Source organism: Engraulis encrasicolus, chromosome 9 (genome assembly GCF_034702125.1).
Source record: "Engraulis encrasicolus isolate BLACKSEA-1 chromosome 9, IST_EnEncr_1.0, whole genome shotgun sequence".
Classification (NCBI taxonomy): domain Eukaryota; kingdom Metazoa; phylum Chordata; class Actinopteri; order Clupeiformes; family Engraulidae; genus Engraulis; species Engraulis encrasicolus.
In genome coordinates, this window is record NC_085865.1 from 32,156,222 (window position 1) to 32,181,460 (window position 25,239).

The 25,239-nt window shown below is 45.7% G+C and overlaps 1 protein-coding gene across 12 annotated transcripts in view; it reads right to left on the reverse strand.

The window, feature by feature from the left end:
- Window positions 1–25,239, reverse strand: part of kmt2ca (lysine (K)-specific methyltransferase 2Ca) — a 244,243-nt gene that overhangs the window by 210,183 nt on the left and 8,821 nt on the right. For all 12 annotated transcript variants that reach the window (XM_063206925.1, XM_063206924.1, XM_063206918.1 and 9 more), the window contains exon 3: window positions 1,446–1,534. In XM_063206925.1, the coding sequence (XP_063062995.1) occupies window positions 1,446–1,534 (89 nt within the window). The remainder of the gene's footprint in view (window positions 1–1,445; window positions 1,535–25,239) is intronic.

Below are 25,239 nucleotides of genomic sequence, written 5' to 3' on the forward strand. Positions count from 1 at the left end.
AAGCACTTTTTCCATAAATGCTGATAACTTGATTCACCCACCTTAGAACCATGACCATACGGCAAGCACACACAACTACTTCAAACAATATACAAATCACTATCAGTTGTGCCGCGATTTCTTAGCTTTTTGGTGCGAATTATGCCTTTGTGAGACTATGTGCCCTATGTTATCTCCAGGGCTAATCATTAAAATAACTCCGACTGCACCATCTGCCGTGCCCAACTGTCACTTTTCATCTGTTATCCTATGCTATGTCGCTACTTTCTAATGGTCGTATGTATAAGAGGACCTATTACCATTAATGGAAATAGCCAAATGGACAGTAAGAGGGGAGGGGGAGGGGAAGGGGGCGTGACAGAATACTCACTATACAGATAGTCTAGCTGAGATAGAGCATTGCGATTGGCGGACAGATTCCAGGCCCCATCATGATTCTCTCCTATTGTGCAGTGTTAAACCAACACATCAGGTGTAACGGAGGCTAACTAGCATAGTGTGGCGTAGAACGTTACTAAAACTTCCTCCCGAAGCATTATACAGTATCAGTGGTGCTGGGCTTAATGTGAATAGCCAAATGGATAGGACGGGAAGATGGGGTAACAGAGGAGCAGCGCGTTAACTTATAATGCCTTTTTCAAACACAGCTGTTCATCCATTTAATCCGGCTCTTTGCCTTCAAATTTCCAGCAATGTCAAATATCCACAAAATAAATACAGCATACCCTTGATATGCACATCTTAACAAATGCCAATCATACCCATTACCAATGGCTCTGTCTGCCCAATTCAACATGTTGCCATCAGTACTTCCTAAACTGGTCTAAAAAAAATCTAAAACAAACCCGACACTGGCAGACGTTTGTCATCAGGATTGTGCGTGCTTCACCAAACATAGTTTAAGCAAATTGTCAGGGGCATCGATGGAGCACCAAATATAACAAGAGTCGCGACATTATCATCTGAGCCATCCTGTTGGGCTAAACCGCCCTCCTCTAAGCAGATAGAGAAAAGAAACAGCTAAAGGCTAGAAACGCCTAGCGGCCTCCTTTCCCACTCCTTCAGGAGGACCAAAACAACGACCAAGTTAAATGAGCTTCATTACCAAAGTGCGTAGTGACTGCAATTAGGTTACATAACTATAGCAAATTCTTTAACAAAGCCTTCATGTGTCTGCTTTCTGTTTCTAGGTGGATCTCAAAAGGTCCAACCAATCAGCGGCCTCCTCTGCAACACCTAGTCATTCCTGGTGAGGCTTGACATGATCCTACCCTCTGGCAGCAGCTAGGCTAATTACATGAGCCGTCAGGTCCCAGCTCCCTGCCGTCCGAACATGTGGGAGGGTCACACGGACTTCAGAAAAAGGTTGTGAGGAATACAAAAAGGTTTCTGACGGTGCCAGAGCATCTGGCGAGATATGGATAGGATTGGAGGACTGGACTCACCCATGTCGTCGAGAGGCTCCGTGTCTGCTCGCTCACTGCCATCCATGCTGTTCTCATCATCTGCCTGCGCCCGGCCTCGACTGCGAATCCTGAGAGAGAGGGAGAGAGAGAGAAAGAGAGAGAGAGAGACAGAAGGTTATTTTTTTAAGTATAAACACGATTTAAAGTTTTTTTCCTGGATTTAGACAGGACATTGGAGAATGAGAGGAGAGTAGAGGGAGAGAGAGATGTGTAGGGTTGGGAACTGACCCAGGCCTGATTCGAACCCGGGTCCTCATGCGTAAGGCTGCCGCTATACAGTGTGGTAAGAGCGTATTAGCGTGTAGCATCACAGCACCCCAGAAAGACAATGTTGAGAAGAAGGAAAATTGCACAGACATTGACTTAAGATTTACTAAAAACAGAAGGAAGATGACCAAATAAAATTTGGCCAGGTCCAAGCACTGTGGTTACATTATATTGCTTTACACATAGCTGATGCGTTCAACCAAAGCGTCTTAGTTATTTACAGGATATTGGTCACAGTCCCTGGAGCTTTATGGGCTTAAGTGCCTTTCTCAAGGGCACCTCAGCCATGTAGTGAGATAGGGGAGTGGAAGGGTGAGATCTGAACCCAACACCCTCTGATATAAAGGCCATCTCCTTCACCATTAGGGCACAGCTGCCCCAAAACTCTGCTCAGTATTGTCTTGCATGTCAGTACTTGAATGAACGAGGCAACTCTACTTTGTCTCCCTGTACACCAACCAAATATTTTGGGTTCCCAACCCCAGCATTACCATCATTTGTGTGAATTCAGCCGGCCTAAAGTCAAAAGTAGCCGTCCACCAACCAAAATTGTGTCTATGGAGAGAGACCCTCTAGCATAGTCTGCGCAAAAAAATGAAATGGTGCCAGTGATTCAGATTTCACCTTAACAGCCAGTAGGAACTTAAGAAAGAAAGACACAGAACACAGGGTCTAGAAAAACCCAGGTGCTTTCCTCAACATGATTCCGTTGTAGGCAACTGGGTGTATTCTTTTGTAGCTTCAAAGATGTTCCTTCTCCACTGAGAGACTCAATCAGCTCAAATTCTTTTTTTTAAAAAGCATTCCTTCTTGCTCACAACAGTGAGCTGAATTGACTTAATTGGCCCTTTCTTGGCTTAATTGGATAGGACAGTTGAAGAGGAGACAGAGAGGGACCTGGGAGGATCGGGAAAATGACCTCGGGCCGGAATCGAACCAGAGTCTCCTGTGGTAACGGTGAGTGCCCTAACCTTTGGAGCCACAGCCGGGCATCAGTTCCATTTGCAGTTGTTAGCCAGCTAGCAACTTGGGTAGTTGCCAATGGGAAATTTCATTGGAAACAACAAAGTAGCCAACGTAGTTAGCAACTATGGTTTCCAGAAACACACCCCAGATGTGGGAATGAGGACAGAGCACCAAGTCCTGTTGCAATACACCTTTAGCAAGAGGCGTGCTATAGGCAATCGCTCTTGCAGCAGCGGTGGGGGAAGGCCATACAGTAAACATTGCTACAGACTTCAGTGGAGCTCATCTGCTGACACTCACACACGAGAGAGAGAGAGAGAGAGAGAGAGAGAGAGAGAGAGAGAGAGAGAGAGAGAGAGAAAAAGCGGGCCCAATGTATTGCTCCTCTACTAGGTGGTGCTGATGCAGAGGTTGCGCTAGACTTTTTCACAGTCCGTCATTTTGACGGACAGGGTCGAAAAAAATCTGTCATCGCTTATTTTTTAAATTCCCCACCTGGTTTCTCAATGTGGGGGGTCGCGACCCCGCTCCGAGAACAACACGTGCGCAATTGCGGCCAATTGAGAGTAAACCGCTGTGAATACACCCGCTTTCACTCGACATTCATTCTCCAACTTTGAGGATGGAGTCAATTTTGCTGTCCACTTTCTCTCTATGCCTCCCTCATTGCACTGTTGAAAAAGCTGCAGATATCTCTCATGACGCGCGCCTGATTCAGTGTTCAGCGCTATGGTCACCACAAGCACTTTTTTAAAAGTCGCGTGCAGGGCTTTATCCAACAGCTGTCAGTCACTCGTTTTGCTCTGATTAATGATATATAAATAATATCTGCGTTGGACTTCACATGCACGATGGGAAGGAATGCCGTCTTGAAGCAGAAAGGTGTAGCCCAGACAGTAGATAAAGGCACTGAAGCCTACAACAGGAAGACAACCAGATTTCGCAAAACTTTGTTGAAAAATGTCAGCGACGGTAAAGGGAGCCTCTCCATACGTAGCCCCATCGGCTTATATGTTGGCTCTGGGAGCGCGGTAAAGTTGTCTGAATAAAAAATATATCGCCTATAATGGGTGAACCAGCTATCGAAATGAGAGAAGGTTAGCCGTTTCTGGCAACGTTTGCAAAGTTGTAAGTTGCGTTGCCTGGTAATATTTAGGTTCTTGAATATCCGTCGTTTTATTAGTTAATGTCCTGAAGGCGTTTTAGACCTGCGTTGCCTTTGAGTGAAGGTTCTGGCTAGCAAACGTGCTATTCGCATAGCCTATTTGTTTCAAGCAAGGAGTTATGAAAGAATGCTTCTATGAAGGGCGATAGAGGGACAACTTTGTCATTGGCAGAAAATCAGATAGTCGGTAAATGTAGTAGGCCTAGGTCTACACATAGTTCTGAATCTTAAAGTCGAAGTCACACGTGTATGGTGGCAACGTCTTAGTTATTTTAATTCATTATTTTGAGCAAGTGCAGAGGCGCGCGCTCTGCTGCAGCCAGCCGCACAGCCCAGCTGCGGCGCATGGCATGACAAGCAGGGAGAGAGGGAGAAAGGCAAACGATAGTAGCATGAAATTATCTGCGCTGATAACTATGCCTAATTGAAATGCATATTTGCTCTACTCGATAGAGGTGTAGTAGGCCTACTTAAACTTGTGATTTATTTATCATCACCCTGAATATTGATCCGTCAAAATGACGGACAGGCTTCAGAATGTTCCGTCATCTTTCAAAAAAATCCGTCAATGACGGACATTTGTCGGTTAACGCGACCTCTGTGCTGATGGCACTGTGAGGTTATGTGGTTTACTGCAGACCGTGTTTGTGTATATGTATGTGCGTGTGTGCATGTGTGTTCGTGCTGCTGCGTTAGCAGAAGTGGAGACTGACAGGGGCGTGGGGGCCGTGTATTGCGCGCTTGCGTTGGGGCTTGTGTTGTGGGAAGCACTGAGCACACTTCCTGCCAACGGCGTCACGCGAACCAACAACGCACCTCAAAGTCTCTGTGTGTCTGTCTCTCTCACCGTTTCTCTCTCTCTGAAAAGCTCTGCTCTCGAGCGGGGCGACAAACACACACACACACACACACACACACACACACACACACACACTTTACAGACTCACACATGCTCAACTTTACACACACAAGTATGTACACACACACGAGCATGCACACATGTATGCACACACACACACACACACGCTCAATTTCATACACACAAGTATGCACACACACGAGCATGCACGCATGCACACATGTATGCACACACGCACACACGTGCACGCACGCACGCACACACACACACTTACTTAAGCACCAGCACTCCCGCAGCTTAACTATGGCACAGTAAGCACATTCAGTGTACACCTCAGCCAAGTTCAGACGGTGGGCAAATTAGTTTCGAAACCTCCCACTACCACTCCCAACAGAGCGCCTCCCATCCCCCGCTCCACAGTCCCCATACACATAGGCCTACTTCTCTCTTTTCTATTTCATGCTTCCTCCTCTCAGCTATCCCCTCTTCTGTCCCCCTGCGGCCCAGTTGTTTCTCTTCCTAAGTGGGCAAATGATCAGCTCACCCCTGGCCACTCTGCCACCCACCACCAACCCACCCACCCAGCCCTCCCTCTCAACAGACACTGTCAACACTGGTGTCACAGCCCAGAGCACCAGCCAATGGGAGCAAGGCACGCCACGACGAGGCAAGGCAAGGCCTGCCGCTAGCGCTCAGCTGCTCGCTCGTCACCATGGTGACTACATAGAGCTCGCTCGGGTTCTTTCTTTTTCTTTTCTTTTTTTTTTTTTTTTAGATCCTTCTCAACAGACGCGGCCAGGCCTGCCAGCAACATCAGAGGAGTGGGGAGAGAGAGAGAGAGAGAGAGAGAGAGAGAGAGAGAGAGAGAGAGAGAGAGAGAGAGAGAGACGGAAAACAGTGAGAGACACACATACAGAGAGAGCACGACAGAAAGAGAGACCACGACAGAAAGAGACATAGACAGACAGACAGACAGACCGACAGACAGACAGACAGACAGACGGGAGAGAGGGAGGAAGATGCATAGACAGAACAAAACAGAGAAAGAAAAAGTGACAGCGAGAGACAGAAGCAGAGAGTGGAAAAGCAGGCTGCAATAGGGAGAGCCTGACTTCGAGCAGGAGAGATAGACAGCAAGGCAGTCAAGGATGCAGTAGACAACAACGACAACGAGAGAAAGAGAGGCAGCCACAGAGCAAGAAGAGGCATGTGCGAGAAAGAGGGAGAGTGAGAGAGAGAGAGCGAAAACAGAAATAGAGAGCAAAATAGAGCGCCAGAGAAACAGAGCAAGAAAGAGAGAGAGAGAGAGAGAGAGAGAGAGAGAGAGAGAGAGAGAGAGAGAGAGAGAGAGAGAGAGAGAGAGAGGGAGAGAGAGTGTGCTAAAGAGGCCTACAGGCTAGGTAGGTGGTATATTTGCATTTCAGCCTGATCTCCAAAAATTCTGTGCTCCTGGACACGGATGTTAAGGACACAAAATCCGTGTTCAGGAGCACGGATTTTGCCAAAATTCCGTGCTCCTGGACACGGAATTGTTTTCCGTGCTCCTGGACACGGAATTGTTTTCCGTGATGGGCACACGGAAGTGCTTTCTATAGGCTATTACCACAGCACTGTGTTAACTGTGTTAATTAGAAAATACATACCAAATGCTAATCCTAAACAAAATAATGCTATAGCAAATTAAGTTGTGCCCTGACCAAAACATTCCCTAACCTTAACCTGTCATTAAAGACATATTTTTGAGAAATACCTTTTCCAGTTGGTTGCTAGGCTATCAAACTCATATAATGAATGAAAGTAAACTAGCTGTGCCCAGACCAACACAATCCCTAACCCTAACCTGTCAGTAAGAAATGTTTTTTTTGAGACAAAATATTTTGAAATTAGAAAAATCCTGAGAAAACACAAGACTGTGGAAATAGCCTATAGAAAGCACTTCAAACAATTCCGTGTCCAGGAGCACGGAAAACAATTCCGTGTCCAGGAGCACGGAATTTTGGCAAAATCCGTGCTCCTGGACACGGATTTTGTGTCCTTAACATCCGTGTCCAGGAGCACGGAATTTTTGGAGATCATGTTGTGCATTTTCAGTCAGTCAATCCAAAACAGTGACGACGACAACAAACTATAAAACCCACACATCAATCAGAGTCTATACCAAAAGTCAGCAGTAAGGTTCAGTGGCCATGGCCCTATGGGGGGTGGGGGGGAGGTGGGGGGGCACTGACCAGAGGGGATTATGGGATAGATGGAGTGGGTGGGTGGCTAAGGGGACGGTGGTGTGGGTGGTGGAGGTCCTGAGCTCTCACTCAAGTTCAGTCAAGTGGAAGAATGACCTCAGGCACCAGCACTCAGATTTTTTTTCCCTTCTTTTCGTTTTTTTTTTTGCTTCCTTCGCTCAATCCCTTCATCAAAAGCTAGCACCGTGTTCCCTTTTAACCTAGTTTTTTCCCTTGACTGCTGGTCTGGGGGTCCACTTCGCAGGCAGCACCATAGCCTCTCTCTCTCTCTCTCTCTCTCTCTCTGTCACTCTCTCGTAAGAACGACTCCACAGCTCATACTGGTAGCCAACAACTACCCAACCAACAAGCTCAAAATATGTCAAAACTTGGATATATAATATGGAAAAATATACCTGAATTTGAGTCAAATCCACCAAACCAAGGTGGCTCAGTCAGCCAAGGCACCATCCTAACCATTACGCCGGCGACCCGGGTTCAATTCTGACCCAAGGTCCTTTGCTGATCCTCTCTGACCAGTTGCAGTTGCAGTTCATTAGAAGCAGAAATGTAGACAATTGTTGACTATGGATGCCACAACCACAGCTAGTAGCCGAAGCACCAAAGCACACACACAGACGATCGCACACACACAAACACAAACACAAACACACACACAAACACACACACAAACACACGCCCAAACACACGCCCAAACACACGCACAAACACACACACAAACACACACACAAACAAACACACACACAAACACACACACAAACACACACACAAACACACACACACACACACACACACACACCATCTGACCCCACCACCCCTAGTAGTAGCAGCAGTACAGCACAGCCGATGAGCATTACTAGACCAGTACGACCACGTTTCCATTCCACTGCTCTTGCAAGCCCTCGCTCCTCCACTGATCTGCCAGGCAGGCTGGGTAGAACGCCTGAACCGTTGCTGGGGTGAAAGAAAACAAGTCACAGAGGAATACGGCTGGACAGTTCAGCCTTCTCTGAAGAGGAGCCAGTTGAAGGTTCAGCAGAAATGAGGAGAGGGGGATAGAGAGGGAGGACAGAGTAGAGAAGAACCGCTGAGAGAGAGAGAGGGCAAAGACGGGAGAGAGCAAAGCAGAAAGCGAAGGAGAGAAAAAAGACAGAGAAAAAAAAGAGAGAATCAAGCTTCGGTGTGGTGGTGAAAGGCCGAACGACCCAAAGAGAGGGGCAGAGTACAGTAGAGAGAGGGTGGGGGGGCATGATAGGGGGATGGGAAACTGAAAGCAAAACAGTGAAGAGTAGTGAAAGAGAGAGAGAGAGAGAGGGTGCGAGAGAGAGAGAGTGCGAGAGAGAGAGAGAGAGAGAGAGAGAGAGAGAGAGAGAGAGAGAGAGAGGGTGCGAGAGAGAGAGAGAGAGAGCACGCGAGAGATAGAGCGCGCACGAGAGAGAGAGAGAGAGAGAGAGAGAGAGAGAGAGAGAGAGAGAGAGAGAGAGAACTGATTTTCAGTGGGAAAAACGGACAGAACAGATCAGTGCAGAAGAATAGAGGGCATAGACGGAATACACAGTGCTGTGCAGAAGTGGGCCAAACTAGAGAAAATGATAGCAGAACATGGACTAGATAAAGGAGAGGGGAACAACAGGGCCGACCAAGAGAGCCAGGCACACACAGAGAGAGAGAGAGAGAGAGAGAGAGAGGGAGAGATAGAGAGAGAGAGAGAGAGAGAGAGAGAGAGAGAGAGAGAGAGAGAGAGAGAGAGAGAGAGAGAGAGAGAGAGAGAGAGAGAGAGAGAAACCGAAAGGGGTAAAGAGGGAGTGAGGAAGAGAAAGCAAGCCAAAGAAAAAGAGTCGCGCAAAAGAGAAAGTGAGCAGTGACAAGCGAAAAAAACATGAAGGTTACTGTGAAATAAGGGCCTATTGCAGACAGACAGCACATCTAACTTACCCCTATAGCCACTTAAGCCAACAACAGAGCTAAAAACAGAGCTTTCTGAAAGTCCAGCCTCTCTCAAGGCACAGCAGGAGGGCATACACTCACTTGGGAGTGCTAAGCGAGATGAATCTGATGGACTCACTGCGATAAATAGTGCGTCCTGTGTTTCGTCTCTCATGGTCTAACTTCTGTATAACTTACTTACAGCATCTATCTCAGTGCTGAGATCTCATTTATACAGACATATTGGTCAAAGATAAGAGTTTAGCTGTAGGCCACTCAACTTCATTTTGGAGCTTTGGCCATGTATAATACAATGACTATGGCTTGTATGCATGCCAGCTACTAATTATTTCAACTACATATTGAACTTCAGCCATTGGCAAACCATGAACTGGAAAAACGCAATCAGCAGTCCATTGATGGAGACACCCACTGAGAATCCAATAAAAACAAGCCCAAGAGTCTAATCTAATCAAATCTACATCCAATCAGCTGATTCATTCACCAATGATTCATTGAGGCCTGCATTGCATAATATGCAAACATCCCCTTTGATGTCTCAACTATTGTTTGATTGACAGGTTGAGCTTCAGTGTGCAAATTCCACTGTCAAAGAATTGTCTAGAGGCACATGAGCGATCATGCACCCACACGCGGATGTGAAGACTAACACTAGCACGCACGTGCACGCGCACACACAAGCATGCACACGCACAAACACACACTTACTACTACCGCCTGCCCATGCCTGTGTTAAGGATGTTTTCCCACATTGGCCTAAATTTCAGTAACGAGGGAGAACAGCAGCCAAGCAAAGGCCAAGGACACACAGATGAGTTGTCACACACTCCAAACACTTACGGCAAAAACACACACAGAACAGCCTTCCCTTACTATCAGAGGTAGAGTGGGAAAACGTGGGTCTCTTTCAAACGCACGCACGCACGCACGCACGCACGCACGCACGCACGCACGCACGCACGCACGCACGCACGCACACGCACACGCACACGCACACGCACACGCACACGCACACGCACACGCACACGCACACGCACACGCACACGCACACACACACACACACACACACACACACACACACACACACACACACACACACACACACACACACCTAGGGGCCAACCGATAACACAGCAAAGCCCCCCCACCCCCACAGTGCAGTAGCACCCCACCCCCCTCAAGTAAACTGTCCACAGGCTGTCACCTAGAAATGATATAATTAGCCCCATTAGAGACGCCCTGCCGAGCAAGGGCCTGAAGGGGTTAAAAATATCGGCTAGGGTTTGACAAAGCTTTAGGGGAGAAGGCAAGGCCTTGTAGAGGGCCTGCTGCAGCCTCACTTTCATTCTCCCCCACTTTCTTTTCCTCTCTCTTTCATCCCCTCTCTCTTTCCCTTCTCCTCCTCTTTCTTTTTCTCTCTTTGTCTTCTCCCTATTCCCCTCTCCTACATTCCCCCTCTTCCTCGCTGTAATTTTCTCTCCCACTCCTTCATTCCAGCTTCTTCTTGAGTCCCTCTTCCTCTTCTTCCTTCCCTCTCTCTCTCTCTCTCTCTCTCTCTCACTTTCATTCTTACTCGCTCACAATCACCCTCCTCTAGCCACCCCCAATTTCCGCCACCACTGTTCCAACTCCTCAACCACCACCCACACCCGCACCACCACCACCACCAGCCCCAGCCATGGGCACAATGCGGTGCGGGGAGGAGGAGAGCATCAGATGACCAGGGTTGGGTTTTCGGTTTCTGGGGTTGAGACTGATCCTGCTGCAGCCGGCCGGCTGGCTGGCCTGTCGCCCTGCGCACTGATCAATGACCTACATCATTGAAAATGCAGGCCATTGTGCCTCAGCTTTACCCTTGCCTTGCCTTGCCTTGCCTTACCTTGCCGCAGTGCCTGGAATGGGTTTAACACAGGTCACCATGGAACGAATGAAAGAACACACACACACGCACGCATGCACGCACGCACGCACGCACGCACGCACGCACGCACGCACGCACGCACACACGCACGCACGCACGCACGCACGCACGCACGCACGCACGCACGCACGCACGCACGCACGCGCACACGCGCACACACGCGTGCACACGCGCACACACGCGTGCACACGCGCACACACACACACATCTCCCAAACTTCAGTGCCGTCTCCATCCATCACCATCACCACCTTCCATTCTGTCGGGTCCAGCCCGCACTGATCGTCCAATTCAAGTCCATTTAATGACTGCTGCCAAGGTTTAGAAGTTCGACTACAAAGGGCCAGGCCAAGAAAAGCAAGACAAGGCAAAACAAAACTTGTCCTGAGCAAGACGAACAAAAAGCCCATCTACTCAGATGTCAGGACTAGTAAGGAGTCAAGATCTTTCTTCTAGCCTCGAGTTCCAAGGATAGGGAACTGCAGGCCAGCCTGTACTACTACTTATCACCCGGTGAGCAGACGGAACGTCTTCTGATTGGCTGAGCAGGTGTCCTTTCTTCCGCGGTAGCAGGACACCTATGATGTCATGCGGGCGTCCAAGTTGCTTCTTTTCTAACTTACTGGCGAAGTGCCGTTACTAATTCTATCGCATCTGGCAGTGTTAATTTCGTGACGAAATATTTTCGTCATAAATATTCGTAACGATTGTTTTTCCCCTGACGACAATACAACGATGACGAAAAAAACAGCATGCGTTTGTACGAAAAATATAACGATATTGATTAATATTTTCGTCAAAAAAATAAAAATGTGACTACAATACCACCCGAGACGAAAACCAATAGGAAGCATTTTTGTTAATATGTCACTGAAACATTGGAAAAGAATTGCCTGCTATTTCGCAAAGCGCGACCCTCATCTGCTTCGCGTCTCCTCCCTCCTCCCCTCCCTCACACACACACGCAGCAGGCACAGTGACAGGCAGTGGCCGTGACCCTTTTTTAACAGCAGTAGCCTCCTTTTCAGTGCGATCCTGGCTGGAAAAAATATTGTTGCCCATTTATCCATGACGAAGAAGTTTAAGCAGTCATGAAATAGGTGGTGGTGCTGTCGCACAGTAGCAAACATCTTTCTCTGCATTTTTGTGGAACTTCTCTACTCCCTGCGCTTTCATGAACCTGCTACCCGACGGTCGTTGTTTGATCTTTTTTCAATGTTCGCTAATGTTTGTAGGCTAATTTAAGGGTCTATGCGTAGGCAAAAGCCTTCTGATAAGAATCACTTTAGTGCCGATCGCAAAGGATTTGGAAGTGTGGAGTTTTGCGACTTGTTTCAGTCAAGGACACTGAAATAGGAAGTGAACGACCCTTCCACGCTTTCAAATGAGTTATTGCAATAATGTCTTGCGAATGCATGCAACCATGGACACAACCATGTCAACGAGAGCGCGTGTCACGTGCCATCACAACTTTGCATCAAGCAAATAATATGCAACAGCTTGCAATACGCGCACGAGAGAGAGAGAGAGAGAGAGAGAGAGAGAGAGAGAGACGTCTTCCAACAGGTGCCGTGCCATTGTAACGCCTGCATGCACCTACTGTACCCCGCGACGCTCTTGATTACTGGTACCCACAAGTAGGCTATTTTTTCATAACGTGCAGTCCCGTTTTCCCCCGAAGTCGTTCTAAAATAGGCCTATCGACAGAGATTTATGAGTGTCGCGGCCATGTTTTTTTTTACACATTGGACGCACTGGCTTATAAGACGCTCTGGCAGTTTTTTTTTTTTTACAATATTTTCTTATTAGCCTACAATATGTTATTTTAATCATTGATTTCCCCAAATGGTATTTTAGTTTGACAATTTTATAGAGAAGTGTAGACAAGAGGAAATAATGTAATAGGCTCTTTTAGTCGACTAAAATTAATTTAGATTTCGTCGACTAAAATTGTATGAATTTTAGTCGACTAAAACTAGACTAAAACAAAAATGATTTAGATGACTAAATTGTGACTAAAACTAAAATTACATTTTCGTCAAGAGACTAAAACTAAAACTAAATTAAAAATTCCTGTCAAAATTAACACTGGCATCTGGTTGTCTAGTCAAGACCGCGTCGTTAGTTCTATCGCATCTGGTTGTCTAGTCAAGACCCCGTTACTAATTCCATCGCATCTGGTTGTCAAGTCAAAATCCCAGTCGTCAATTCTATCGCATTTGGTTGTCAAGTCACCCCAACGTTCTGCGCGTGTCCTTACATGCCTCCGATAGAGGCGCGTCTCACTAGATTAGGAAGTGGTGCCCATAGCAACGTACCAAGCGCAGTGGTTAATCTACTTTCTCACGAAGCCTTAGATCAACATATGAATAAACTAGACTGCCTGTGCAGTCGCCTTCGACTGCTTAAGGTATATCCCCGAAACGCGACGCTTCCAGTCCCCCATCATTCCTACCACTCCCGTCCACCATTTCGTAAACATATATGATACATACAGACGTGACATGACGTGCATAGGCTTAAAACCAAACGACTATTGTGAAAATGAAGCAAAAAATGGGGCAAATGGTAATACTGTTTTAATGGTTCAGTGGATATACCACATTAGGTACAGTGTAATAACCAGTGTAACAATATTTAATACAATGTAATTTTTTTACTTACATCATGTGTTTGTGCGTAAGTGGTATTACATGGTATTGCATATTGTTACACTGGTATTACACTATATTACATGGCATTGCATACTGTTACACTCGTTATTACATGGTACCTGATATTGCATATTGTTACACTGGTATTACACTAGTATTACATGGTATTAAATATTGTACCTAATATGGTAGATTCACTGAAATGGTGAACCATTAAAATAAGGTGTTACCGTGCAAATCAATCCACCCAGTCAGAAGTTATGGGCCAAATGAAAATTCCGCCATTTTGAAAGTGTTGTCTTCCAAACTCGAATCAGTTCATGAACCTACCCTAGAGCATTCACACACAAAATCTGGGACAAATCCATCCACCCGGTCAGTAGTTATGGGCCAAACAATAATTCGGCCATCTTGAATTCAGCCATCTTGAAAGTGTTGACCTCCAAACTCGAATCAGTTCATGAACCTACCCTAGAGCATTCACACACCAAATCTGGGACAAATCCATCCACTCGGTCAGAAGTTATGGACCAAACAAAAATTCGGCCATCTTGAATTCAGCCATCTTGAAAGTGTTGACCTCCCAACTCGACGCAGTTCATGAACCTACCCTAGAGCATTCACACACCAAATCTGGGACAAATCCATCCACCCGGTCAGAAGTTATGGACCAAACAAAAATTCGGCCATCTTGATTTCAGCCATCTTGAAAGTGTTGACCTCCAAACTCGAATCAGTTCATGAACCTGCCCTAGAGCATTCACCCAAAAAATCTGGGACAAATCCAAACATCCGTTCAAAAGTTATCGCGTTAACACGAAAGACCTTACGCGGCGGCGGCGGCGGCGGCGGCGGACGCGGACGCGGACGCGGCGGCGGCGCACGCAAAACCATTACATCCCCGACGCTCCGCGTTTCGGGGATATAATTAATACTTAAATGCTGGTAACCCGGTGATAAGCGGAATAGTGGCCTTCGAGGTGTCCCGATATCAAGGGAAAATGGACTCGGCGAAGCGAACAGCCAAGCTGTTAGAACGCTCCGCCTCGTCCATGATTTCCCTTGATATCGGGACACCTCGTCGGCCGCTACTCCATACATATATTATAGACCTTGCAATGGCCACACAATGCAATGGCCACCAAGTCAAAGTCAACACAGTAGACCTGAACCCACTCCAATGGGCAGTCATGGGTGAGCGGTTAGGGCGTCAGACTTGCATCCCAGAGGTTGCCGGTTTGACTCCCGACCCGCCAGGTTGGTGGGGGGAGTAATCAACCAGTGCTCTCCCCATCCTCCTCCATGACTGAGGTACCCTGAGCATGGTACCGTCCCACCGCACTGCTCCCCATGGGGCGCCACTGAGGGCTGCCCCCTTGCACGGATGAGGCATAAATGCAATTGCGTTGTGTGCAGTGTGCAGTGTTCACTTGTGTGCTGTGGAGTGCTGTGTCACAATGACAATGGGAGTTGGAGTTTCCCAATGGGCTTTCACTTCACTTTCACTATTCCTCAATGGCATTATGGATCCCAGTCCACAGGTGTATTGGATTAAAAGTAGACTATGCAATGTTACTTGTTCATTTTCAAAATGCATACTGTCCATTCACTAATTAGATCCATTCATGAATATCAAGCAAGCAGTAAACTAATACTAGTTACTGATCTGACCCAAGTAGAGTAAGTTTTGCAGCCAAAGATGCAGATTTGAGGTCATTGAAAATGGTGCACATGGAGAACATGCACCTTTTCATGTATGAATGGTGTCAACTTCCAAGTCATATTTTTAGTTTAGTTTATTAGGATCCCCATTAGCTGGGCGCAAACCCAGCTATTCTTCCTGGGGTCCAACAATAAAATCACACACAGTTAAAAGTTCTACACAAATCTGTACATTAATTTAAGCACCATACATTGAAAAGAAAGACAGAAAAAAAAGAAAAAAAACATTTAATATAAACATAAACATAAATTACTATAATAATGGTTTAAGACCTTGTGACAAACATCTCTACTTCTGCACTAACCTAGTTTATATATGATAGGCTCAGATGTTTTTTCACCTGTTTTTTAAAAACCACTTTACTATTCAATATAGTTAATTTGGTTGGCAAATTGTTCCATGCTTTAATTGATCTATATTCAACAGTGCGTAGAAATGCATTCGTATTGCTCTTTGGGATTTGAATACTTAAAAATTGATGGTGGTGGTGTATAAGATCCATGAAAACGATAACATTTGTGAATGGGCAGCATATATTATGGAAATAAATAAACTACTGGAAATGTATACTCTACCTTAAACAAAGTGAGAAAGCAAATGCTTTCCTCTTGGATGTAGGGCAGGTAAAGTAGATGAGGAAAGGCAGGCACCAGAGGAGGACATTACAAGGCAGAAGAGAAGACCTCCTGCTAACAAGCACCAACTGACCTACTACGCTACGGTGTACTTTTGCATCAATCATCATTAAGTGATGCCTGTAGCTGTGCTCACGCTATTCTAGAAAAGCGTGTAACACACACACACACACACACACACACACACACACACACACACACACACACACACACACACACACACACACACACACACACACACACACACACACACACACACACACACACACACACACACACACACAGGAAAGAGGGCTGCAACTAGAGACTGAAGCATCCATCCTTCCCTGTCCCATTATTATTTACAAGACACAATCCGTAACCATTTCCTCTCCCTCTCTTGACCAGTGCGGGCAGCATATAATAAAAAGAATGTTGGTGAGGAAATGCACTGTTCGCTAGAAGAGATCGATTACAAACATAGATATGGAACAGTTTAGTGGCTATGCCAACCGCCTCAGACATAAACTAGTACAGAAAGGTTGGACGGATCAGGCCAGACAGTTGGCACACACAATTCTGAAGGAGATGGTCATCTGCAATGCTATGCTTTGGTGTGGACATGTTGGTAAAATGGTTTCTTCATACCTTTCTGCGATATTATAGCTGATGTTTACTTGCATACAGGGCTCTAAATTAATACCAGCCAACTGGTCAAATGCTGGTGAAATTTCAGTTTGGCTGGTAGGAAAGACCAACTTATTAGCCACTGTGACCAATTAGTCAGTTTGTGTTTGGCTAGTAAGAGTACCATCTACTAGGCACACTTTGGCTGGTGATGAAAAAAGTTAACTTAGAACCTTGCTTGCATGACACTTCAAAATTGTGCCTTTAAGGACTGTGCAAGCACTTCACTGTCCAACATAATATTGGCAGCACAACAGAGATGAATTACAGTCAAATCCATAGACATTCTACAGGTGTAGAGCAGTACAGAAATATCTTACCGAAGGATCTCCTGGGCGAACAGGGACTCCACAAATAAATGTAAACTGGCCACATTTGAACAACCTCTGATTTACACTCATTTCATTCATGGGGTTTACCATACAACAGCACTATCACCCAAACCAAAATAAAATAGACAGTAGAGTACAGGTCACAGACAAGGTGAAGCTATGTAAGCTTACATAGATTTTAAGTCAAGTCTATAGGAATGTGTTCAATCCAGCACTAGATCTACCTTACAACTGTGACCTATGAAATTAGGCATCAAATTTTGACTCCATTATGAAAGCGAAAAGTGAAAGCCCATTGGGAAACTCCAACTCCCATTGTCATTGTGACACAGCACTCCAGAGCACACAAGTGAACACTGCACACTGCACACAACGAAATTGCATTTATGCCTCACCCGTGCAAGGGGGCAGCCCTCAGTGGCGCCCCATGGGGAGCAGTGCGGTGGGACGGTACCATGCTCAGGGTACCTCAGTCATGGAGGAGGATGGGGGAGAGCACTGGTTGATTACTCCCCCCACCAACCTGGCGGGTCGGGAGTCGAACCGGCAACCTCTGGGATGCAAGTCTGACGCCCTAACCGCTCACCCATGACTGCCCATTATCACTTTTACCTTACGAAGAGCTCAATTAAAATGCTTGACATGAAATATATCTATATTATTCATGGGAGTTTATTGGTACCGGCTGGGCTAGTTCCAAATTATATTTTAAGCTTTGATGTCTACAACCAAACCAATTTACAAGTATGTCTATGTGCAGACTGCAGACTGGACAGAAACGTACACACACACACACACGCACACGCACACGCACACACACACACACACACACACACACACACACACACACACACACACACACACACACACACACACACACACACACACACACACACACACACACACACACACACACACACTTTTCATTTTACTGAATGTTTTCAGAGATAAACACATGGAGTGCCCCTGTAGCACTAAGCAGGAAAGAGTATGAGAGGCTGGAAAAAAATGTTGTACACACGGCTATACACCCTCAGGACAGCTCAAAACACTGATGGCTGATGCAAGACCTGGGTCTTCCTGGAAACATCCAAATACAAACAAACCAGGGGAGGAAAACACAGATAAACTTCAAAAGTTTCCTTCAAAAACTCAATTTGGATTACAGTAAATAATTCAGTCATAAGGTGAAAACTCCTGTCCTCCCCAGAGTTAAAGGGGCATGCCACTATTTGGGCATGTGTGATCAATTGACTCTCACTAGCTTAGATACTTACTCTCTCTTTTACAGAGTCTTAAAACAAGACAACGCAGAACATGAAAAATAAGACACTTTACCACCTTTACAAACCCTGGCCAATGACTTTAACCGTATTTAGCACCAAAATAGTGGCATACCCCTTTAAGTGTTAGCGGAATAGTAGACAAACCTGATGGACTAGCTAAGCATAATAGCCATTTTCATCCACCAGACCCCCATCCTAGCCTACAATAAGAGGACATGGATGACTCACAGACAATTCAAAGCATTGCACTGATGCTTTGTCAGTAAAAGAAATGTAGTTCTCAATACAATGAAATGTTATTGGACCACAAAATACCCAATTGCCACCTCATCCAATTCAGAACCTCAATAGCTTATCATTGTCTCCTTTTTGCTGTTTTAGTTTGCCTCACAACAACCAGCGTCATCATGCATGAACAAAAGACAAAAATCCAGCATCACCTGGCTTATATCCCCCTGGATCCTGAAACAAGAGAGTTGGGTGGGTGGGAAAAATGATGGAAAAGAAAGTGAAGAAAGAAAATAAAAATGAGATGAAGGAAGGAAAGAAGAACATGACTCCACACTACTCGCACAGACAGCCACTTGCATTATGCATGGGCCCATGCTTGTGTGCTGCTCCGCGATCGGCGCTTTTGTTAAACAGGGTCGTCCAAATGGATTTTGCGTGTACCCCCCTCATCTATTGTCAGGAGGGTGCGTGTGTATGTGTGTGTTGGAGTGAGGTGTGTGTGTGTATGTGTGTGTTGGAGTAAGGTGTGTGTGTGTGTGTGGGGGGGTGTTTCCAGAGGTAAACAAGGGGTGGGACTTGGGCTAACGAGTAAGCGGAAAGCAAACAAACATCCACCCACCCACCTACCATACACCCCCACCTCTCCTCTCCCATTTCCTCCCTACGCCTACACCCCCCCTTGCTGAGCTGAAGTCTGGGAGAGGGTCAGGCCAGTCCTTTGGGGAGGGAAAGGCTTGTACACACATACCAAACAGATTGTAAAGAGCTGATGGGTGACTTGAGTTAAAAGCTCTCTGGGAGTTTGGGTAGGGGACTTTTCTTTCGGGTAACCCGCTCAAAAAAAAAAAAAAAAAAACACAACGTTTGACTTCCTGCTCCTCCACTACTAACAGCACAGACCATTTCCTTGTAGAGGCACACATAGCGTGGCAATGGAAACCAGGAAGGAAGAAGGAAAAGTTTGCCACGCTTTCCTTTATCAAGGCATGTGATCTTTGAAAAGGGGTTAGAAGACTGCCTTTCACATCTCTGTGAAATACTGACGCACAAATGTCAATATTTATGTCGTTTTGAAATAAACAAATGTGTTACATTTCATGTCGAGCTTGCAAAACAAATAAATAATCCAATTCAAAGTCATCAGTCTGAAGAAAAATAGAAATCCAACCAATCACTCCTAAACCTGGTAAAAAAAAACAACTTTCCCTTCAATAGTTTCTCAGCGAGGAGCACAGGAAAACAGAGCAAGTGTGTGAGCAAAGAGTGAACCATAGTGAAAGGGGGGAGAGCGAGAGAGGGAGAGAGAGAGAGAGAGAGAGAGAGAGAGAGAGAGAGAGAGAGAGAGGAGAGAGAAGGGTAGGGGAGAAAAAAAAAACCTCACACCGCAAGTAGTTCCAGCAGCTGAGGGGTTGGGCTGAAAACCCGGCATGGATTCTGTGGAGGCGGCCTGGGCACACCCCCTTCAAATCCTGCCCTGCAAGTCTGAGCCGCATGCAGTTTAACCCTCTCCTACCCACCCAGTTTTGCCTAACGCCAGGGGCCCCTGGCACTGCTGCCTGGTTAACCCTTCGATGCCCCCCTCTCAAAAATTGTGTGGAGCTTTAGGTTTTGGCACTGTTGTTTATACACTTCATTAAAAAAAACACCTTTACATCACTTTTTATTGCTGGGGTTTTCAATATTCTAGAATAACTTCCTTTGCGTCACTTTTTGCATGGATGTCTTCAGTTACACAAATTACTTAAATAATAAAATTTTAAAAAATTAAAAATCTGAAGGCGTAGCAGATTGTTTAAAAGGTTCCAGGTCTTTACTAATTGGTGTGTGCTGGGGGAAGGAGGGTTAAGCTTATTTCATGTTGAACTGCATCATTCTTTGATATAGTAAATACAACTTGTAAAAACATAAAATAGGAAACGAAAACAGAATTTTGAAAAAAAAGATTCTGGCCATTTCTGGACAAAGATTCTGAAGTCCTGTTCAGAGGTCGACCAGCAGCAGCTCAACACAACCACACCAAGGGGCCCCAGCCATTTCCCTCCACTTCTCTCACACACACGCGCACACGGAACCGGTCACATCTGTTGCGCAGGGTTACAACACAGGTTGGGGACAAACAACAAGAGAGGCTGGTCTTTTTGGCTAATGGCTTTTTTTGACCACGTTTGCACAAAATGTGCACATGACCATTAACCCCTACAGCCTAGCGACATGTTAATGTTGGCTGACATAACAGATTAAGGCAGACCAAGACAAAAAAAAAACACAATGATGAAACTCAGCCATCTTCTTCACAGTAAATTCTTACGAAACACAATCAGCGCGGTCAGTCAGTCAGTCAGTCACGGCAGTGGGCAGGGTCAGCATTGAGTCACATTTCAAGCAACCACTTGGCTTTCTAGCAGCCAGCTTTTTAGCCACAGTACAACACCAGCCTCACTACCACCGGCCCAACTAACACCCTCCCTTCCCCCCTCCCACTAGCATCTCCACACCAACCCCCTACCTCAGAGTGCCACACTCTGGGCTTCACCGAGAGCATTTATGAGTAAATTGTGAGACCGAAAGTGCACCTGCTGTCACAAAGCACTGGCTCGCCTATTGGAAATTAATGCCGGTGGCTGTCAATCATTTTAGACCAAAACAAACACCTCAAATGTCTCAAACGGGGCTTCAGTGATATTCTTTCCAGGCCAACCAGAAGAGTGCCGGTGCCCGTTTCCGCACCAATTACATTTAGACCAAAAGTGCTTACCAGCGAACCAGCTGCTTTCATACCGGGCTCTGAATGGTTCTATATGTGGCCATTCGTTAACCAGGATGAACCTGCTGATATTCATGCTCACAGAGAAAAGTATGTTTCGGTTCGCACCCCAAACCAACTTTTCGTTTCCCAAACACTCAGAGGAGCGGCGTGAACACGGCAGCCAGTTCAAGATTACGCGCGGGAAGGGGCACCGGTATGGTTCTCTTTTGGCCTGAAAGCGCCTTCAAGTCAAGTCAAGTCGGCTTTATTGTCAATTTCTTTACATACACTGGTCATACAAAGAATTTAACATTTCGTTTCTTACTTCCCCTGCAGACATAGACATAGACTTTAGGTGTGGACATAGACAATTAGACATAGAAACTTAGACATACACAGTAAGCATACATTCCAGTACCTATACAATACCCATACAGGCATATAAAGTGCAAGAATGGGCAACAGCAGACATACATAGAACGTATATTGAAAAGAGGTAGTGTTGTGCATTCAGCGCCATCTATGAATGATCTGCAAAAGCGAAAGTGCACCTGCTATCACAAAGTGCAGCTCACCTATTGGAAACTAGTATCGGTAGCTAGCTGTCATTCATTTTGGACCAAAACAAACCTCAACCTCCTCTTACCCTGCCATAGGCACAATGTGGAGATCACATATCATATCACCCTCCCTGTGGAAACCAATGCACATAGAAACAGAGAGCCCCACACTATAGTCTGTACCTACCCCCCACTGCCCTACTGTTCCTCCTGGTCCTCTTATGAAAGGCAGTGTGTGTGTGTGTGCGTGTGTGTGTGTGTGTGTGTGTGTGTGTGTGTGTGTGTGTGTGTGTGTGTGTGTGTGTGTGTGTGTGTGTGTAAGGACACAATGTTTCTTGAAAAGTAATAGTAAATAGGAAATAGTTTCCTCTTAAATGGATAATTTTGTCAAGGTATCGTGGGTGGTTTGTTGTGTCATAATCACAATCAGCTTTGATCAAACAGCCTTGCAAAGAAAAACAAACGAATAGCAAATGTCATTTACAGAAATTCTGCTCCATAAAAATAAACAAAACAGAAAGGGTTTTAATGATTCACCGCTTAGTAAACAAATACAAAAGTCATTGGTGCAATGTAGTGACGGGCAAGGGTGATGGGATGCAAGGGCCAATCGTGGGGAGAGTCAAATGCAGGAAGCAAAGTGAACAAGCAGCACTCTCCTCAGTGCTCCATGACGGACGTGAAGTCGGGCTTGAGAAAGCCATATAACTACACATCACTCCAGCTAAAATGTAATGTACAGACATCTTCTGATATAATATTTGTCTCTTGCCATAATGCCAAGTCGAAACATCCACAGCACACACTAGTGGACTTACAGAGAGCCCTAAGCGGAAATAACCATGCAGAACTGCATGTGGTGACACATGTCTAGGCCATTTATATAGCAGCACGGTAATCAGTTGGCGTGGATCATTATTTATTACATGTATGAATAAAAATTGCCAAACTGAAACCAAAGTCCAAAATTTTGTTCACTCAGTCAGCCGCCATCTTGGTGATGTCATCAGATGGTGTGAAGAAATACATCAATACATTGGTTCATCTTGGCGAGGCCCTCAGGCAGCTATCTCAGGCACAGAAGATCATGGCATGGCTCTGTCTGAATGAATGGAGGAGAAGTATTTGCTCTTCCCCACTAGATATTAAAAATACATGGTTGAAATCACTCTTAAAAAAAAGAAATGGTTGCACTTTTGTATCAAAAGAGAACCTCTGAAAGCCCTCTTTCCCCCTTCACAGGGTTTTTTTTAATGTGTGCACGCAATGTTTCTCTGTATAGTAAGTGCAGCAAAGCACGAGACTTGGAATCCTATTTGTACAGTTCAGCACATAAAAAAATGGGGACAGGTCTGATGTGTGTGAATGATAACCACCCTCTTCTTGGTTCTGCTTGCAACGATTACCTCAATATTACACCCCCTATCCCAGAGTGTTGGAAACATTGGTTGGATACTTTAAGCATTTCTGCTCCACACTACCACAACCACTAACACCGTCTCAGATAGATCCCTTAGCATAGATGATCTGTGGCCTATTTACCAACGATATAAAAAAACATGAAATGTCCGCACACTCGCTCCCATTTTGCCACTTTATATCTCAAAAAAGAAATTAAATGAAAAATAGGGCTGACAGACATTCCATTTCACTTGATGTTTAACCCTTTTTGTCCTGTACCTACATTTTGGATGCTGGGACCACTTATCTTTTCTCAAACTTCAACTTCTATTTACTAATCATGGGATTCAGTAGACCCTTAATATGACCTTTTAGGATTCCAGAGTGACACCCAAAAATATCTCATGAGATAGCCTAGTTATGAGCCAAGTGAGGTTTTTTTTCCCAAACTTTCAAATTTTCAAGACAGTTCAAAGGGTTGGTATTTATTACAATATCTTTCCTTTCCTTGCAAATCTCCTGTGGGTATATAGCTGCGCTTGCGTCCTCCTGTTCCAATGGGACTGCCATGGAGAGGACACCTGGACACCAACTGCTGCCTAGTGCTTATACTCGCTGCCGTTAGCCAGATAGATCTAGGACTTTTAAGAACTTGTCCTGTTTTTATAAAGGTTTCATTTGTGTTTAGTTTATTTTTTATTTAAGGAGGTTTTATTTTTGCAAGCTTATGTTTTGTCTGCGCTCTGTAAGGCCCCACACAAGACTTTCATCTTATTGATCTTATTACATTTTTGTGAATATACTTGTACATATTATGTGCAGGCCAAGTCCATGTTACAGCCAATGAGACCAATCTGCTATTCAGCATTATAAACACTTCACAATCAGTCAATTGACTAAGACTCTTTGCTTCTTTTGAACATGATGACTTTACTCGGAATAAAGGGAAATAACTGTAGATGTACTGTATGTGTATCCTTTGTCCACCGCTAGGGCAATACAAGGGGTACAGAGAGTCATGATGGCCTGTCCTGCCTGGACGATGTAAACAATCCGGGAGGCTTCTCGGCACTGCATCCACCCACCTGCGGTGTCGGGTACCGGTTTAATCTGCCCTATATCGCCGCGGCGACACTTGATCTGAGAACGGAGGCCCTGTGCTCCTTCTTGCCAGGCTGCTCCTTCACAATAGGCACCTCGCCATTCATTTGTTTGGATTTATTATGTGTGGGGGTTTTTTTTTTCTTCGGTTCACAGGGCATGGTGCCCTGCACCTTCACCTTCAGGGTCCTTTTTTTGCCAGGCTGGTCTTTCACAATAGGCCCTGGCCACTCAATTGGGTAGATTTTATTGTATGTGGTTTCTTCCATTCGGTTCGCAGAGCGATAATACTGTCTTACCTCTGACCTTAAACCATACAATCACAGGGATGCGTACAGTAAGAAAATGAAACTACGACTATTGACATTTCTTGCCTCGTTTCTCTCCTTAAAAATGTGCATATTTTTTCTGTGAGAAGGTAGAATGACAGCGTGGTCGTGACAGTGAGCGAGTGAACGAGCGAGCGAGCAAGAGCCGGGGGGAATAAGAATAGGGTAACAAAGAGACAATGTTGGTTTCCAGGCAGAGCAGCAGAATCACTTTGCTTTGCGAGCCTTCTCCGAGCACTTCTTCCATGCTAATGCACCTCAGCACAGCACAGCACAGCACACACTCAAGAGCCTTCTCTCCTCTTCAGCCCCCTTCCCTTCCCTTCCCAGCCATCGTCTCTGCTCTACTTCCTGCTTCGTGACACCCCAACCCCACTTACCCGTTCCCACAAATGCACAGACACACACTTGCACATTTACATGCATACAAGCACGCACACACACACAGACACACCACAGACAGACACACAAACACACACACTTTCATTTATGTACACACAAGCATGCACTGCTTTCACGCCCTCCCTAACCACACACACGTCCAGTCCCACCAGCCGAGCGCCAGCCAGCTAGGGCACCCTGGACAGCCCTTCCCAGCCCACAGCACAGCAGCATAAATCCACACATCCATTCAGATTAGTCATCCGAGAGCAGAGCAGAGCAGAGGAGAGGAGAGGCCGCTGCCAGTGCCAGATTTAAATGCTCATAGATTTAATAATTCATGGTGCTTAATGAATTGATTCGG